This window comes from Diadema antillarum, unplaced genomic scaffold, assembly GCF_040938485.1.
Source record: "Diadema antillarum isolate AM-2024a unplaced genomic scaffold, OU_Dant_1.0 seq00000855_RagTag, whole genome shotgun sequence".
In the NCBI taxonomy this organism is placed as follows: domain Eukaryota; kingdom Metazoa; phylum Echinodermata; class Echinoidea; order Diadematoida; family Diadematidae; genus Diadema; species Diadema antillarum.
This window is the reverse complement of record NW_027271726.1, coordinates 163,476-182,200: the sequence shown is the minus strand read 5'-3', so window position 1 is coordinate 182,200 and position 18,725 is coordinate 163,476. Positions and strand designations below refer to the sequence as shown.

General features: G+C 37.7%; 1 protein-coding gene across 1 annotated transcript; it reads left to right on the top strand.

Moving 5' to 3' along the window:
* The first annotated feature begins 1,735 nt into the window (after positions 1–1,735).
* On the top strand, positions 1,736–10,745 carry LOC139740475 (uncharacterized). Its single transcript, XM_071651069.1, has 3 exons — positions 1,736–1,994; positions 2,936–3,268; positions 10,618–10,745. Exons 1-3 carry the CDS (start codon positions 1,736–1,738, stop codon positions 10,743–10,745), a joined length of 720 nt encoding a protein of 239 aa, XP_071507170.1.
* The last annotated feature ends 7,980 nt before the right edge of the window (positions 10,746–18,725 follow it).

The following is an 18,725-nucleotide window of genomic DNA, read 5'->3' as shown; positions in this document are numbered from 1 at the left end:
TAAAGCGATTCCAATAAAGTGTGGGACCCACACTTTATAACGGTTGCTTTGTTTTTCTTTGTTTTTGGATGTTTCAGTCATTCCAAACCCGATTTTCGTCAAATAAACTTTCAGTTCCTCTTAAAATGGTATACTCTGTACTATATCATAAATGTTTTCTTGGTATCTCACAAAAAGTTAAAAGCCCAATTCTCATCTCAACCAATACTGTACTATCCCTTTAAGCTGAATTCTCATCTCAACCAGTACTGTAAAGTCCCTTTAAGGCCATCTCCTGAAAAAGGTAACTCTTGGCCTTTAAGTGTATGATGAAGAAATGATAAGTGATGGAAAAATAAACTTGTAATGTTAGGATTTACTAGGAATGCTACTCTTGAGATATGAGGCAGAAAAGGGGATTGAAGTTAAGACAAGTGTCTCTTAAGAGCACTGAGCCACCTGGAGAGATGACAACCACTGTTTAGCAGTGTTGTGTTTGAAACTGTTCACATTTTATAAATGGAAGAAAATTCTTATGTCAAAGTAGCATAGCAACTCATAAACAGCTGACTGTTCTTACAGCTTAGTTTTGTCATGCACACTGACACAAGTGTCATCCATGGGTGGAATCTTTCAGATGGAACAAAATGTGGGTCTACATTAAAAAAAAAATAATGTGAAAAGTGTGTGACTTATACTTAATTTGCAGCTTCCAAACTTTGGAGTTACACAGTAACTTTCAACAGAGTTACCTGTTACTAAGTACTTAATACTAATTAGAAAACACCAAATATTCTGAAATTAACCTATATTCAATGACAAAAATGTTCTTTTTAAAGTTTTTTGATGCAGTTATATGCAACCAGGTAAGATGTGGATGAATGTAATATTATGATTTTTTTTTACCGCACATTCTAACTCTGCCTAGTCTATCTAGTGGTGCAGTTGTAAGCAAGACTGTGTTCTTAGTACGTGAACTGATTATTACATGTTTATAGGGAATGACCTATATCACTGTAAATTGATAGAAAGTGCAGTTTTGAAGTTATCTATTCAGTGTATATAGTGCTGCTTAAAAGGTTAACACAAATATCCATTATGGCCACATGACTTTAGAGTAGCTGAATATGAAAATCTTCACAAAAATTAATGAAACTGTTCCTCAAAAACAATGCTTCAGCAGCAAATAGTCATTTTGTTTGGAAAATTCAAAGTCACGAAGGCAGTAACAGTGATGTATGTGTGTAATTTAGTCTTTGTTGTTGCTGGATGTTTTGACAAAATTAGACTACAACTGAAGATAATACTTATAAAAATGCAGACATTGAAACACAAATTGTTGACTTGAAGAAGCAGTGAATGAATATACGGAACAGGAATGCCTTATCAATATGCAAAAGGCTCACTGAATGCGGGTAATAGATATGAGCTAATACAGTCCTCTCCCATTATAGGAACACGGTTAGAATGATGAAATTCCGGTTACAACAAAGTAGAAATTCAGGCCACAACATTATCTGCTCAGTGTTTCTTTTTTATTGTTTATTCGTTCAGATAAAACAAAACTTTGATATAACACTAGAAAACTGCTGGTCCTGAAGACTTCGTTATAGCAGGAGTCCACTGTACTGTGATTTTGACTGTGAAATGGCAGAGATTAGTTAGTCTGTGTCTCACAGGTAGTTTGTCTCATTTCTTACATGAAGTGACAAATTGATACTTATCTTCCACAGAAGCTCCAGTCACCGTCTGCAGGATGTCAACAACAATTGGGGTCTGCTCATCTGCCAGGCAGGATAATGTCAGTGGGCTGCTCTCAAGACTGAACAGAATTCCTAAAGTAGAAGCTCTATTTGTCGAGCTGCCGTACAATGATGTGGACAAGTTCCGACTGCCAAGAGGGCGCCTGCATGGAATCATCCTCTGTCACTCCATTCACAATCGTCGTTTCGCGATAACAGATGTCACAGATGCCCTCTACAATAAGTTCCTGCCACATGCCAAAGATACCCTTGGTTAGTTGAAGCATTTCAAATCAAAGTTTGTGCCCAGATACTGTAGTGAAACATAGTCATGTTAACACAGTCTTTAAGCACACAGTGCTTTAAGCCGAAGGCTGAAGTGAGCTATAGTGATCATTTATTGTCCCACATCTGGCATGTGATGTGCATTAACTAGAAACGGAAGGGATAGAGCTTACCGTGGTATAGTTGGTCCTACATGCCTGCATATGTATATGTACTGGTGTATACATTGGGAACTGCTTGATTGATGTAGTCAGAGGGTTTTGCCTACGACAGCTTGTCTGCTTGTCGAAGCCCAAAATTCATACAGTGACTCAGCAGATCATACAGAGCTGGAGTCAAGCTATTTCCTCTATATAGTTGATCCATGTTTTTCTTTCCCCATTATCACATTGAAGGACATCTAATGTACTGAGGAATAAAAACTTACAAACCAAAAGTATCAAAATTTTGCAAATGTACCAGGGAAATCTGCTACTTTTCCTTTCTGAATTACTCAAGTATTCAGTTGCAAAGCATTGACATCATTTATTGACTGTACCGGTTTATCATTGCCAAGTAGATGTATCAGATAAAGGATTCTAACTATCCAGGTCAGAACATATTGCATGCTCTATGTTCTGATAACTTCAGTATACTGCATTTCAGTTTGTGTAGATTTCCAATAATGACATTGTAATCAACCCCTCATTACTTCAAAATTTCTATAGAATATGACATTCCAGTGATTAGAATCCAGTTTGTATGGGCAAAATGTCTTTATGTCAGACATATCTCAAAAGTTTCAGGTTGATAGAAACAGTCTGTGTTGTAGGGAAATGCCAGAAGCTTGATCACTATTACTAGATTTCTTTCCCTATCCCATGTTATTTTCCTCTTCATACTGATATCAAATTTGCTTAAATTTTCTTTCCCTTCTAATTCTTGTGAAGGCAAACGAAACGTGGCAGTGATTGGACACGACTTCTCTTGGACTCTCTCCAAGGAGGATGTTCAGTCAGGTATCAGCCACAGTCAGAAGAAGAGAAGCCAGATGACAACCTTTAGGAACCAGCAGCCTACAACTTTTGCTTGCTCGTCTCTGGCCATGGTGTGTGGAAGACTTGGTGCAAACTGGGAGATGGATCCTGAGGACTGGGAGAGCTTGGTGTCGTTTGTGACCAACGTGACCCCATTGAAGCAAACCTCTTTCTTGCAGCCATGGTATCTTTTTGCAGCAGCTGTCTTTTTCTGCATCAGCTTGGTGGGCGTTTTGACTAGGTCTGGTAGCAGCACCATGCATTTGCTGTTGAGGGTTATTTTCATTTGTGGCACATCTCTCCCGCCTATGGCTCTTCTGCCTTGGGTAAGATGGATCTTTCATGAGTACCGAGGTGACAGAGCTCGAGCAATAGCTATGCTCGGCGCAAAGGCAGAAGGCAGCCCAAGTCCTTGGTATATTGTGCCACTTTGGAAAGCCCCGTACAGTTTCTACCGATATTACCTGCAGCGTTGGTGGTAGGGGTATGGGCGTGGCCAAAATGATTGAAGAGACCGCACATGTCAATGGTGATTTCACAACCCCCTTTGAGTATTATTGATTATTATTGAGTTATTACTCTCGAGTGGTGGCACAGTCACAATTGAATTGATGACCGAACAAATTAGTTCTGCTGCAGAAAGTCAGTTTCTTTGGGTTTTCGTGTGGGCTAAAGAAATGCGTAAACACTAAACGATTGGCTAGACTTCAGATTGCATAGCTTCCCTGGGTGTTGTTCAATGTTAATATGTGTATTGTCTATCAGTACTTCTATAGAATTATTATACATTCATATCTCTCTCAAGTGAAAGATTTCAAGCAGCTTTTGCCAGCAAATTTACAAATTATGATATTGGAAGTGTCCTTCCAATCAGCAAAGTAGGAAAATTTCACCAAGATAAATGATATCCCACGAAGACAAACATTTAAATATGACCAGAACAATAACATAGTTTATTGCAGCAACCAGAGCAAATAACAACTGACAAAATGTTGAAATCTGGCCTGATAATCAAAATGGATACCCTAAAGGTTGCATGATTGATATGTTGTGTTTTTCTCAAATTTGCCTTTAAAAATTATTGTAGGTGAGTCTCTTTTCTATGCTATATGCTGCACATCTTTTCATAACAGAAAGTGGTTCAGATTATTAAATCAGTAAAAATAATCCTTTAAAAATTACTAAATTTGACTGAAGAGAAGTAAGCATTGGATACTTTTGGACAGCAGGTAAAATATTGTACAACCAAGTGTAATTCAGTTGTCCACATAGTCTGAGATATATGATGTTGTTGATTTCATGATAACTTCATGACATGTTGTGCAGTAAAAATTAACCATAAATCATAAAGTTGAATAACTTGTATACTGCGAGTCATGCATAACACCTGTTCCATCTCATCCTCCCAATTCGGGAATTGAATTTTAACCCGTTGAGGATGAGTCCCGAGTATACTCGGGCAGGTGTCTATGGGAAATGTGTGTTGTAGCAAAATCAGCCCGTCCTCAACGGGTTAAAAATTTCCATTAATACTGTACATATATTTCAACCTGCTATATTTTAGTTCATTGTTACATCAATGTATTCATGCAAATACTGTGAATAGAATTGGACTGTCCCCAAAGTGTTAAGTGTACTGTCATGAACCAAATTGCCCAAAGTTGCTTCATCTAGGGAAATGGCTCTCAGAGCATGAAGAAAAGCACTTATGGAAGAAATATTCAGACTGTTTTTGTTGTAAATACATTGACGATATACTTGTGCTGCTCTGCATTCACTTCATTGCAAGCTAAACATGTCATTGCACTTGATGTACAGAAATCATGACTATACACATGTACAAGATGAAGGCCTTTACTTTTCTTTCAGGAGTATCAGAGTGGATCTGTATCATGAATTGTAGCTATAGTCTGGGTGCCAAAGCCACTTTTTGGGCCTAACCTTGCTTTACCGTCCACCCAATGTTTTTTGATGGTTTTACCCTATTTCGGGGGTGCTGAATCCGAATCTGGATGATGCAACTCTTGCATCCTTGAGGGTTTTGAGATATTCAAGATGGCCGCCAAAATGGCCGCCCGAACTGGAAATTCCCACGTATTTCCTTCTAAATGATGATAAATTGAAAACAATTAATGGTTTTACCCTATTTCGAGGGTGCTGAATCCGAATCTGGATGATGCAACTCTTGCATCCTTGAGGGTTTTGAGATATTCAAGATGGCCGCCAAAATGGCCGCCAAAACCGAAAATTCCCACGTATTTCCTTCTAAATGGTGTGAAATTGAAAATAATTGATGGTTCTACCCTATTTGGAAGGTGCTGAATCCAAATCTGGATGATGCAACTCATGCATCCATGAAGTTTTTGAGATATTTAAGATGGCCGCCAATTAAAACAGTAAATTCCCATGTATTTCCTTCTAAATGGTGAGAAATTGAAGTCAATTGATGGTTCTATCCTATCTCTAGGGTGCTGAATCCGAGTCTGGATGATGCAAACCTTGCATCCTTGAGGGTATTGAGATACTCAAGATGGCCGCCAAAATGGCCGCCAAAATGGCCGCCAATTAAAACCGGAAATTTCTATGTATTAGCTTTTAAATGGTGAGAAATAGAAAACAATTGATGGTTTTACCCTATTTCGAGGGTGCTGAATCCGAACCTGGATGATGCACCTCGAGATAGTCAAGATGGCCGCCAAAATGGCCGCCAAAACGGAAACTCTTATGTATTTCCTTTTTATAAATATTGAGAAATTGATAACAATTGATGGTTTTACTCTATCTTTTTTTACTGAAAGATTTCAGGTTTTCGTCAATGGCACAGTTTGAACTTGCTGTATATACAGTGAAACCAGCTCTATACCGGATATCTTTTGAGTTGGTACGATACAAGTGTGCCAGCAATGAACCTTTTAAGACTACAGATACTTTTGAATAATTGCAAGATTACACTGTTTCCTCTACATATAATGGATAAGTTTTGAACACTAACAATCAATGGACAAGACATTTTCATCTAAATCATATTGTGATAGTGATGGAGAGAAGTGTACTGAAATTACCCAACATTACCTGTCTTAATCCATGAGCAGTTTTAATCTCTTCATCCATGAACACTCAAATTGGTTATTTGGTTTATATTGGTGGTCTTGAGGACATTGTTGAAGACACGAGTGGGACATTTTTATAGTTACGCTTCAATTTATTCGGCAATATGATGTAACATTATATATGTATATATGGATTATATATATATATATATATATATATATATATATATATATATCACAGGTAACGCGCCGTGAAAAAAAAAACTGAATGAAAAAAAAAACGACAACATGGAAGGTAATAGTTGATAATCCAGTACTTACGAATATCATAATCTCGGAGAGTGCTTTTGAAATTACCCTTATTGATATCTACTATAGTGGTCATGGATGTAACCATTTCCAATGACGTAATCAGAATATGCGACAAGTTTCACAAGAATACAAGGCAAGACTCGTCAGAATACAAGACAAGCTTCAACACCAAACACCAACATGCCATAATTTAATTTTACTCTATTGATAGCCGAAAAGGATTAACTTCACATCTGTGGAGCCATATTATTGGCGACCACAAGCATTATTTTATAACAATTATGCATAAAGAAATTTTCACTCGTACGTTTGTGTTTGTACGTTTCAGTATGATGTCAATATCACTTCTGCTTTTTTTTCTTTTTTGCAGTACGTGTTGAAGTTCCGTTTGAGACATATCGGAATATCTCAGTATATTACAATACCATTGTGACAGTCATTTTGGATGTCAATAACTTTTGGCTGATTTGACAAATTCGCTCAACTGAGTTGAATTTAAGAATACGAATTATTGCTTTTCACCCTGCATGGTTTTAATTTAATTTCATTTCATTTTTATTTCATTTCCGGCCAAAGCATATAATATGACAATTGCATATAAACAAATTAAGTACAATGTAACTTATACATTTCAAAATGAAATTTAGATACACGTCATATGTTTACATGAATCAATAATCATACTTTAGTTGAAGAAATACATGGACAAAATGTGACTGAATCATAACAAAGAAAAGGTCGGAAATGGAGGGGACTGCTAAAAAGCGTTAGAGCACAGTACTTCACCATTTAAGTATAAGCAAATGTTAAGGTGTTTCCGTTCATGCAGGACATTTATAGATGTTCCAAAACCTTCAAAGACCTTCAACACCCTCGAAATAAGGTAAGACCATCAATTTATTCTAAAGTTTTTGCCATTAAGAAAAAATATATTGACATTGGAATTTCTGCCACTTATATTGGCTGTCATCTTGGACGTCTAAAAACCCTAAAGAATGGACGAATTTCAGCAACCAAGTTTCGAGGGTGCTGAATAGGGTCTAAAATTTTCCAATTTTTGACAGTTATTTTGGCGGTCATCTTGGACATCTCAAAACCTTTAAAAAAGAACACGAAAGTTGCATCAACCAGGTTCGGATTCAGCACCCTCGAAATAGAGTAAAACCGCCAATTGTTTTCAATTTTACACCATTTCGAAGGTAATATAGGGCTTACATGGAAATTTTCTTTTTTGACGGCCATTTAGGGGCCATTCTGGCGGCCATCTTTATTTTCTCAAAACCCTCAAGGAAGCAAGAGCTATATCCTGGAGCTTCAAGTTCAGCAAACTCAAAATAGTGTAAAACCACCAAGGTCCCGTTGCATAAAACTTTCTTAGCAACCTTTAAAAATTCAGGTTGGGATTTGCCCAACCTGAATTTTTTAAGGTTGCTAACCTAAGAATGTAAAATCCGTTGCATAAAAACTCTGGTTAGGAGCTTCCAACCGGAATTTTGTGATTTCAACCGGAAAAAAATCCAGTTGGAGTTTTATTAAAACGGGCCCCAACTGTTATATTTTACACCATTTAGAAGGAGATAGGGGGTCTACATATGAATTTCCGTTTTTGGCGGTAATTTTTAGCGACCATCTTTATCATCTCAAAACCCTCATGGATGCAAGAGTTGTATCTTGAGCTTCGGATTTAGCACACTCAAAATAAGATGAAAACCACCAATTGCTTTCAAATTGTCACCATTTAGAAGGAAATACATGGGAACTTCCGTTCTGGGCGGCAAATTTGAACGGCCATATTGAATATCTCAAAATCTTCATCAATGCAGGAGTTGCATCATCCAGATTCTGATTCAGAACCCTCGAAATAGGGTAAAACCATCAATTGTTTTCTATTTCTCACCATTTAGAAGGAAAAACATGGGAATTTCCGGTTTTAATTGGTGGCCATTTTGGCGGCCATCTTGAATATCTCAAAAACGTCATGTATGCAAGAGTTGCATCATCCAGATTTGGATTCAGCACCTTCCAAATAGGGTATACAATCATCATTTATTTTCAATTTCACACCATGTAGAAGAAAATACGTGGGAATTTTCAGTTTTAATTGGCGGCCATTTTGGCGGCCATCTTGAATAGCCCAAAAACCTCATGGATGCAAGAGTTGCATCATCCAGATTCGGATTCAGCACCCTCGAAATAGAGTAAATCCATAGATTGTTTTTTAATTTCTCACCATTTAAAAGGAAATACGTGGGAATTTCCGGTTTTAATTGACAGCCATTTTGGCGGCCATCTTTAATATCTCAAAAACTTGATGGATGCATGAGTTGCATCATCCAGATTCGGATTCAGCACCTTCCAAATAGGGTAGAATCATCAATTATTTTCAATTTCATACCATTTAGAAGGAAATACATGGGAATTTTCGGTTTTAGCGGCCATTTTGGCGGCCATCTTGAATATCTCAAAATCCTCAAGGATGCAAGAGTTGCATCATCCAGATTCGGATTCAGCACCCTCGAAATAAGGTAAAACCATCAATCGTTTTCAATATCTCACCATTTAGAAGGAAACACGTGGGAATTTCGGTTTTAATTGGCGGCCATTTTGGCGGCCATCTTGAATATCTCAAAAGCTTCATGGATGCAAGAGTTGCATCATCCAGATTCGGATTCAGCACCCTCGAAATAAGGTAAAACCATCAATCGTTTTCAATATCTCACCATTTAGAAGGAAACACGTGGGAATTTCGGTTTTGATTGGCGGCCATTTTGGCGGCCATCTTGAATATCTCAAAAGCTTTATGGATGCAAGAGTTGCATCATCCAGATTCGGATTCAGCACCCTCGAAATAGGGTAAAGCAATCAATTGTTTTCAATATCTCACCATTTAGAAGGAAATATGTGGACATTTTCGGTTTTGGCGGCCATTTTGGCGGCCATCTTGAATATCTCAAAAACCTCAAGGATGCAAGAGTTGCATCATCCAGATTTGGACTCAGCACCCCCGAAATAGGGTAAAACCACCAAAAAACATTGGGTGGACGGTAAAACAAGGTTCAGCCTCTGGCACCCAGACTACTAGCTGTAAGCTCAAAGAAAGTTTTTCCATGCTAAGCATGCAAGACACTTTGTTTAATACAAAGCTGTAAATCATGGCACGAAAGATTGTTTTTGAGTTGCCCTTCGCTGTAGACAGAGGATACTTACAGCAAGCATCAGAATTAAAGCCGTAAGAACACTTGTATTCATCTTCTTCAGACGTGAGGTAGCAGAGTTAGTACAAGGCTCTTTCCAGGTGTAGAATTTGTGAAACTGACAGTGCTTTTATCAAGTTTTGTGCATAGAAATATTTTGTGCCAACTCATCTCCCAAATACATGTATACTCTCTGTGTTGTTTTTGTTTTGTTTCTTTGTTTGTTTGTTTTTAAGCTCATTTGAGCCAAGGGGAGTTGTTCTTTCTTTCTTGCTTTTGTGATATTACCTAAGGGGGAGGGGGAGGTACACTTTGGAGCGGGGCAAAAGGATTACCACTGACATTTTCATATTCTCCATTTCAAATACACAATAGATTTTTACCAGACTTGGTCGAAATCATTCTTTGTGACAAGGAATGAAAATTTTATCATTGTTTCCAGTGACCCAAAGTAGGGCTGAAGAGACCCAAATATCAATGAACATCAAAGTCCAACTGGGCTTTTTAGTGGGTAACCTGTTTGAAAGGAGGCAGACTGTTTACATTTTTTTAAAAATATATTTATCTTTTAATTTCTGCAATGCCAAAAAGATCCAAATTCCATGATGGTAAAGAACATCTCCATATCAAATATAAGAAAGATACTCAGGCATTATTTTGTGCAGATGTAGAGTGGAGACAACAATTTTCATGAGAGCTGCAGAGATAGATCCAGAGCTGAACCAAGCACAAACAAGAACTTTCATATTTTTTGTCGAGCCCACCGGAGGTGTGGGGAGACTAAAGCCCCTTTTACACTTTCACGGATCGCATCACGGATGACCACGGATCGTCGATCCGGGATCATCCGTACTGTTTCCGGCATGACCGTGTTGACTCCGTGAAGTCATCCGGCATTATCCTTGACCACCCGGCATGTCCGCGGGAAAAATTAAGCTTGCTTAATTTTTCATCCCGGACATCACGGATGAAAATCAATACGAACTCTTCCTTGTCGGCACCGTCTACTCCGTGTTGCCTCCGAATTCCTTCCTTGTAGGCATCGGCTATTCCGAGATGCCTCCGTACTCATTCCGGGACAATCCGTGGAGACATCGGGATTTCCGTATTAGCATCGGCTCCATCTGGGATGAGACATTCGTGTGTTTTGCCAATACAAGCTCATAAAGTCCACGAAATTTGCTCACATCTACCCCCATCAGTACAGCCAGCAACCCCTCATACTCTTCGAATAATTGTAGCCTGAGAAGCTTCAGTGACCCACACACATTTCCTTGATGGTTTTGTGTGTGTGTGTGTGTGCGTGTGTCTCGATTTGATTTTTTTTTGTTTTGTTTTGCTTTGTTTATGTCATGATGTTCCCGCAAAATCAAAGTTTGCAAGTAGAGATTTGCCTGATGTCTACAAGCCCAGGCGTATGTAGGCTGCTGTAGATTTTCTCACGGTGTGCTTGTTATTAGCTCTGGAGGCATGTTGCCCGAGAATGATAAAGTATCAAATGCAAAAGTAAATGTCATCTGTCAACATTTTAGAGAATTCCGTGTAAAGACCGCGAAGGGACCCAGTTGCATCCGTGTTCTTCCTTGATATCCGTGTTAGCTCCGTATCGTTTCCGCTTTGGTCCACGTTCGTTCCTTGCCTGTCCGTGTAGGCACCGTACTTGTCCGTGTAGCCTCCGTACTTGTCCGTGTAGACACCTAGTTGGGATCGTATTCACACCGGCATTGAGAGGAAAATTGATCTTTTGCATGCCGGAACACCACGGATGACGATCCGTGTTCATCCGTGAAGCAATCCGTGAAAGTGTAAAAGGGGCTTAAGGGATCGCCTGCGGCATCTGTCCGTCCGTCGTCCATTCGTCGTCTGTCCGTAACGCTACAAAAACTTTAATAACTCTATACTCTGGGCTTCAATTGCAATCAAACTTTGAGGGAAGAGGGGTCATACAAAGTTTCACATTTTACCAAATATGAAGGTCACCTCAAGGTCAAAGCTCATAGGCAGGGGTCAATGAACTTTTAGAGCCCAATGTTAAGTTTTTATGGCGCGTTTCTATTATGGGTCATAACTTTTGATCCATAACTCCATTTGTGACTAAACTTGGATGGTAGATGTCCCTTGGGGAGTGGATGATCACCACAAGGTCAAAGGTCACAAGCAGGGGTCAATGAACTTTTAGAGCCCAATGTTTAGTTTTTATGGCACTTTTCTATTATGGGTCATAACTTTTGATCCATAACTCCATTTGTGATTAAACTTGGATAGAAGATGTCCCTTGGGGAGTGGATGATCACTACAAGGTCAAAGGTCACAAACAGGGGTCAATGAACTTTTAGAGCCCAATGTTAAGTTTTTATGGCGCATTTCTATTATGGGTCATAACTTTTGATCCATAACTTCATTTGTGACTAAACTTGGATGGTAGATGTCCCTTGGGGAGTGGATGGTCACCACAAGGTCAATGGTCACAAACATGGGTCAACAAACTTTTAGAGCCCAATGTTAAGTTTTTATGGCATGTTTCTATTATGGGTCATAACTTTTGATCCATAACTTCATTTGTGACTAAACTTGGATGGTAGATGTCCCTTGGGGAGTGGATGGTCACCACAAGGTCAATGGTCACAAACATGGGTCAACAAACTTTTAGAGCCCAATGTTAAGTTTTTATGGCATGTTTCTATTATGGGTCATAACTTTTGATCCATAGGTCCATTTGTGATTAAATTTGGATGATAGATGTCCCTTGGGGAGTGGATGGTCACCACAAGGTCAATGGTCACAAGCATGGGTCAACGAACTTTTTGAGCCCAATGTTAAGTATTTATGGCACGTTTCTATTATGGGTCATAACTTTTGATCCATAGGTCCGTTTGTGATCAAACTTGGATGGTAGATGTCCCTTGGGGAGTGGATGGTCACCACAAGATCAAAGGTCACAGGCAGGGGTTAACAAACTTTAAGGGCCAAATGTTAAGTTTTTATGGCACATTTCTTTTTTGCCATAAATTTTTACCCTTTTATATCTCTTTTTATCTGTTATATCTCTTTTTTTATCTGTCATATCCCATTCGTGTACAACAAACTGTACGCGAATGGGAGAGACACATTATGGCACTTGCCTTGTCTTCAAGATGTATTCTGAATAGATTTGGTAGAAATCATCATTGGTAGTGCTGGTGACTGTAGATATACAAAATGAATATGCAAGGGCCGAAAGGAACTTAAATTTCAGTCAGTCGTTGTGTTCCTATCTACATGAGGAGATATCTTTTCCTATGTGTGTGTTTGTGTGTGTTTAGATGCCATTGTAGGCAGATCATGATACATTGTACAGCCATTTTCATTTCTTTGTTAGGCTTTCAATGAAGTATTTACAATTCAGTAAATGACATGCCATTTAGGGGAACCACAGAAAAGTTACATCCAAAGATATGCCACTCAATTGACAGAAGTGAGACACTACTATGTTGTGAACCAAAGAATCTACTGTCAACCTTGCCTAATTGGTATGTATTTGGACTGAACAAAGAGCTTTTTTCATAGATAAGATTTGACTTGTGAGGGATTAAAATCAATAGAATATAAAAAGAAGAAGATATTAGTAATGACTCAAGAAGCCGAGAAAATGACTAACGTCCAACATTTTGCCATTTCTCTTGAAGTATATTCCCTACAAAATAAGTACGCTGTGTCTGTTTATGACCTGAGACAAAAAAAAAGATGAAATCATAAGAATTGAGTGACAAATTTCACTTTTGCATGAAGAACAGGCTTGCAGTTTTTTAATGTAGCGATCAATAGGCCTGTTCAGTGAAAACATAAACTTACTTTTCATTGTTATGGCAGGCATGTTTGTATTAAAGAATAATACTAGTACTTGCCAATTGATTTCTCTAGCTAGTCATCTTACTCGCACGCCTTGTTAATTTGTGTTCAAAATAAATCTTGAATTAAATTGAACTCTTAATTTCATTGTGCATCCTCAATTGGAGATAGTCTGGATGGAACTGTATGATGCCAGGTTGAGAGAGAAATAAGATCTGTGATTTGAAGTGCGTTTTCAGTTTTATTATTGATTATACATTTATGAGTAAAGAGGCTCTGGAAAAATCTCCAGCAATTACTATTATTATAAATATCTAAGGATTCAAATGAAACTTTATATAAGAATTTTTTCATTCTGCATTATGAAACAGTAATACCGAATATAAACAGTTTGATAAATAATAATACTGTATAATGAAAAGATACAAGCAATCACAAAAGTACGGTTTCTGGGACGTGATTGGTGAAACTGGCGCAAATATTCCTCTCGAGGAAGCTTAATACTGATACTTTCCAGACGAGTTTCATGCTTTGATTTCTACTGTAATATTTTGTTGCCCTTTGCCCGATACTTCATCAAAATTAAAGCAAAATATGCTTCGGGCTGGCCAAAAAATACTTTAAAAAAGTAAGTAATGGCGGTCTGTTAAGAATCTCCAAAAATTGCGATAATGATGTAGCATTGATACATGTATTTTCTTTTTTCCATATGAATATTTTTCTGCTGATTTTTTTTTTTTAAAGATAGTTTTTACTAGGCGTAAATATTCACAACTGAATGACTTGTGCCCTGTAAATAAAAATAATAACGCAACCATACAACACAACAACCACTATAACAACAACAACGCGGGGATTCCCCGATTCCGCCAGGCTTGTACCTGCCTAGCCGCGTACGTCGGTGAACAGTGCCACGAGTGCGCGTATACCCTCGATGGGGAACTGCAGCTGGCTATACACGCTGATCAAATTTTACAGTACAGTGTATCTACTCGCTTTCCCCCATCTTGTGAAATGTAGATTCTGTGCCGGTAGCTGGTGCTTGTGAACGACGGAGACCAAAGAGTCGGCACTTCGCCATCTTCTTTTTACTCTGCATATACATATTATATACGACATTGCTGGTAAGTCCATTTCCTCGTTGCTAGACAATTCACTTGTGTTTAAACGCAGTTTGTAGCAACTGAGCCCAGATCCAGATTGCTGATAATTTCAGTACAAATAGAATTTGTAATGGCGTCGTACACCCGGTGCTGAGATGTTTAGATAGAGCGAAGTGTCGCTGGCGAAAAATGACAACATTGTATAAATCAGCTAGGTGTGTGCGGTCACTCGTACCACGGAGAAGAAGTGGCCGGTGCTATACATGTATACTTTCGTCTTTCAGTAGGCCTATGTATATATATCTATATATATCTATATATATATATATATATATATATATATATATATATATATAAATTATATATATATATATATATATATATATATATATATATCGTATTCCGCATTACCAAATTGCTCCAAAATCATAGTATTTCCAATCACTCACGTAACTATGAACCAAATCGGATATGTGTATATCGCTCTCAGTGCTGCTCTTCACGATCTTCGCGGCGTTGGTTGCCAGCGCAATATGAAAATGAAGTAAGCCGTCTCATTTTACGCGATTTATTATCATTATTAATAAATACTACAGTTTTTCGAAAACAATGTTTTTAATGTGAGTCATTTTGCTTTCAAACACAAGAGGAATACCAGTACAATGTTTTGTGTAATCTGTGTTGTCGTTTTATGACTGACAAAATAGGAAATTAAGCCATACATAAAAAGTAAGGTAGTTTCTCATCCAGCATTCATGCGCGCATCGTTTTGGCGCCGCATTGTGTTTCTTTGTGTGTGTGTGTGTGTGTGTGTGTAGGGGAACGTGGGGCAGGAGGGGCCACATTTTACTAAATGTGCTTTATTTCAAATACTACGTCACAAACTTCAATATGAAACAGGATTTACAAAGATACTGTAAGGCAACACTATCACACGTAATATCATCTTAATTGCCTATTTTTATTTTACGTAATAGCCATCTCAAAATAGCCAAATCTGTCCCGTCCTGCCCCACAAACGTGGGGCACGATGGGACAAACAATGAAGACGCATATTTTCGTGTTCCACTTGAAACGGTCGCTCTTTCTTTTGTAATTCCGGACCATTCTGAAACTTAAAAAAGAATGAAACATATACATTAACCTTATCAAATATGATGGGGCAAGATGGGACACCCGCCCATCCTGCCCGGAGGTGGATGTCCCATCCTGCCCCATGCACACACACTAAACACTTCTAAGCTCTATTACACAATACATGCAATGGCATGCAGTCTGCCGACATTCTGTGAAATAAACTTGATGCATATACTCTAAAAACCAAACGATATCAACGTTCTACCTTTCTTCATATTATGCCAGGGATAGTATACATTTCTTAACTGCAGAAATTCTGCCGTCATCGATATCAATTTTTGCGTTTGTCCACCAAAGCTCAAGAGAATCTCAGCTTCACAGAGCGTAAAGATGACTTCCTGACAGCGTGCTTTTCATCAGTGCAGATTATAGTGCCCTCTTATGCTTACTTAGATAGTTATCGCATTGTCCCATCCTGCCCCGTGTCCCCTCTTACCCCACCTTCCCCAGGCCTATTTACTATTTACCACTTTTCAATGGATGTTAACACAACAGCATGTAAACATAAATCCAGAAACAAAAAGTTTTACAGACCCCCCCCCCATGACTCGTGACTTTTGAAAAGCATCCACTTTCTCTTCAGTGTTTGCTCATTCATGCGTGACGGAACAGATCATTCTCATTTTCACACAGACGTTATTCACTAGGTGCAGGCACCCCTGCAAAATTAATTTACTCGACGCATTATATTCGTTCAAAACTTACGCTATTTCGATAAAGGGGAGGTATTTTTTCAGTTGTGCATGTGTAAAATCAGAAATAACATTGGTCCAAAAATCGAACCTTGGACCACTCCACGTCGAATACGTATACAAAAAGACATAATTGCCAATCATTACAAACTAAAAGCGCTTAGGCATATAATTTGTGAACAATTTTTCTAATTCTACAAAATTGAATGATCGGAAGTATCAAAACAGACCAATAGCATACTGTTAAAAAAAAAACTGCTGTTTTACCTTAATGCGTGAAATTAAGGAAGACTTTCGATGTGGAGTGTCCCGAACGAAATCCATCATGAGTATTCAAAGCCTATTTGATGAAATAGAATAAGTGTAAAGTAGTTTGTAAAGATATATTTCTCAAATATTTTGGGAAAAAACGGCAGAACTAATATATCTATTGGACGGTAACTCGTCAAATAAGAAATATTATCACATTAAAAAAAAAAGGATTTACTTTCCCATGCTGTTGAACTGATCCGGGAAATACGCCATTAGAAATACATGAATTAAACAAAGAGGAGAACAAAATTACATGAATCACTCTTCACTACACCAATTTATTTTCGCTATATATAGATATTTAAAAACAGAAGAACATGTATATATCAATCCGAGTGCACAGATGTATTAGGTAGCCTGTAGCAGTGAACATTATTATACATTCTTTTTCGAAACACTTTCTATCTTAATAATATAACTTTCACAAAATTCATTATTTTCCTTCAAATCTCCGATTTGACTTTGTATATTTTACTTGATCCAATACAAAAACATCTATTGCACCAACACCTCTTTTACCATTTTTGTATTCGCAAAATTGTAACATTGAATACATTGTATAACACGTGCGAGTGTCATTCTTCAGCCAAGATTCTGTGACTCCCAGGACAAGAAAAAAGAAAGAAAGAAAGAAAGAGAAATATAGTGTTTCGAACTCTGCAATAAGACGAACATTCATATCATCAAAATACCTTAATACTTCGACAATTAACATGCATAATAGAACATTTTTTTCCTTACAACTCGGGAAATGTTTAGAAGCCTTGTCATGGAATTCATCATGTAAATAGAATAATCGATCTATCTCAATATTTTCGTCATTACGGTAATGAGTGATATAACTTGTGAGATTATGCCAAGATCTAACTTAATGATTGCACATACGGAGACACAGATGCAAGTGTATAAATGCTGTGAGTTGATATACGGAGTTGGTGCGAAACTATACTATAGCGCGTCTTAAGGTGGCATGCATTTGCCCATTCTCATATTATATGCGGCTACTTCAGATAAGAAATTAAATGAGATATCAAATTGAAAAAAAAAAAACCTTCCGCATTACCTCTCTCCAAAAAATTAAAACCTAAAACTACTCTCGGTTTTTTTCCCACTTCGCATTATGATTTTTGATGAATGAATTGCTTTATTGTCCATAAAGGGAATTCTCTTTTCACTGGTTTTTTACATGTAGTCCACATAGTGAACAAAACAAAAAATTACAATTACATATTACAAATTAACAAATTCATCATAATTCAAAGGTACATATTGCATAACATAGAATTCTGCTTGCCCAATGTATACATAAAGATTAGGATTAGGGCCAGGGGAAGGGTGCGGGGTAATTGCCCAGGGGGTAATTGCCCTAGACCCATAAAGATAGCATATGAAATAGACCAAATATGGATAATATACAACTTGTAAATCAATTTTGGCCAAAATATTCTGTATTATATAAAGCCATAAAAAGAAACTGTCAATAATTACTCATATAATATTTTCGTCTAAAGAAAAAAACAATATAATATAATCTTTAATTACAACATATGAGTTTAAGTTACGAAAATATATATACATGGTGAGATGTTGTATGTCTGTGCAATAACATTTGAGAGTAATACAAGGTATGGTGTGAGTAAGGGTGGTATGTATTTTGTATGTGTCAGTGTGTGTATGGGTGCGCGTGTGTGTGTGTGTTTGTGTGAGTAAATTTTTCTTACACACAAATATTTCAGAATTACGTCATCAATGTATAATGTTACATCAATGTTACATCTGATACACCAAAAAAAAAAAAATATCCATAGTTATTACGATCAATTGCTATCTGGGTATGAGGTATTCATGACGGGTGTGACACAGACCTTCGGACTTGCGCATTATAGAGATGTATGGCGTTAGGGATGAACGATTGCCTGAAACGGGTTTTCTGAGTACGTGGAACACACAAGCGAATACCTGAACGGTTGAAGGTAAAGTTTTCGTTGAGTGGGTGGGTGGGGTCCTGCATAATCTTCCGCAGTATGGAAGCAACTCTCTCTTGATAGACATCATCGAGGGATGGCAAGTCTAGC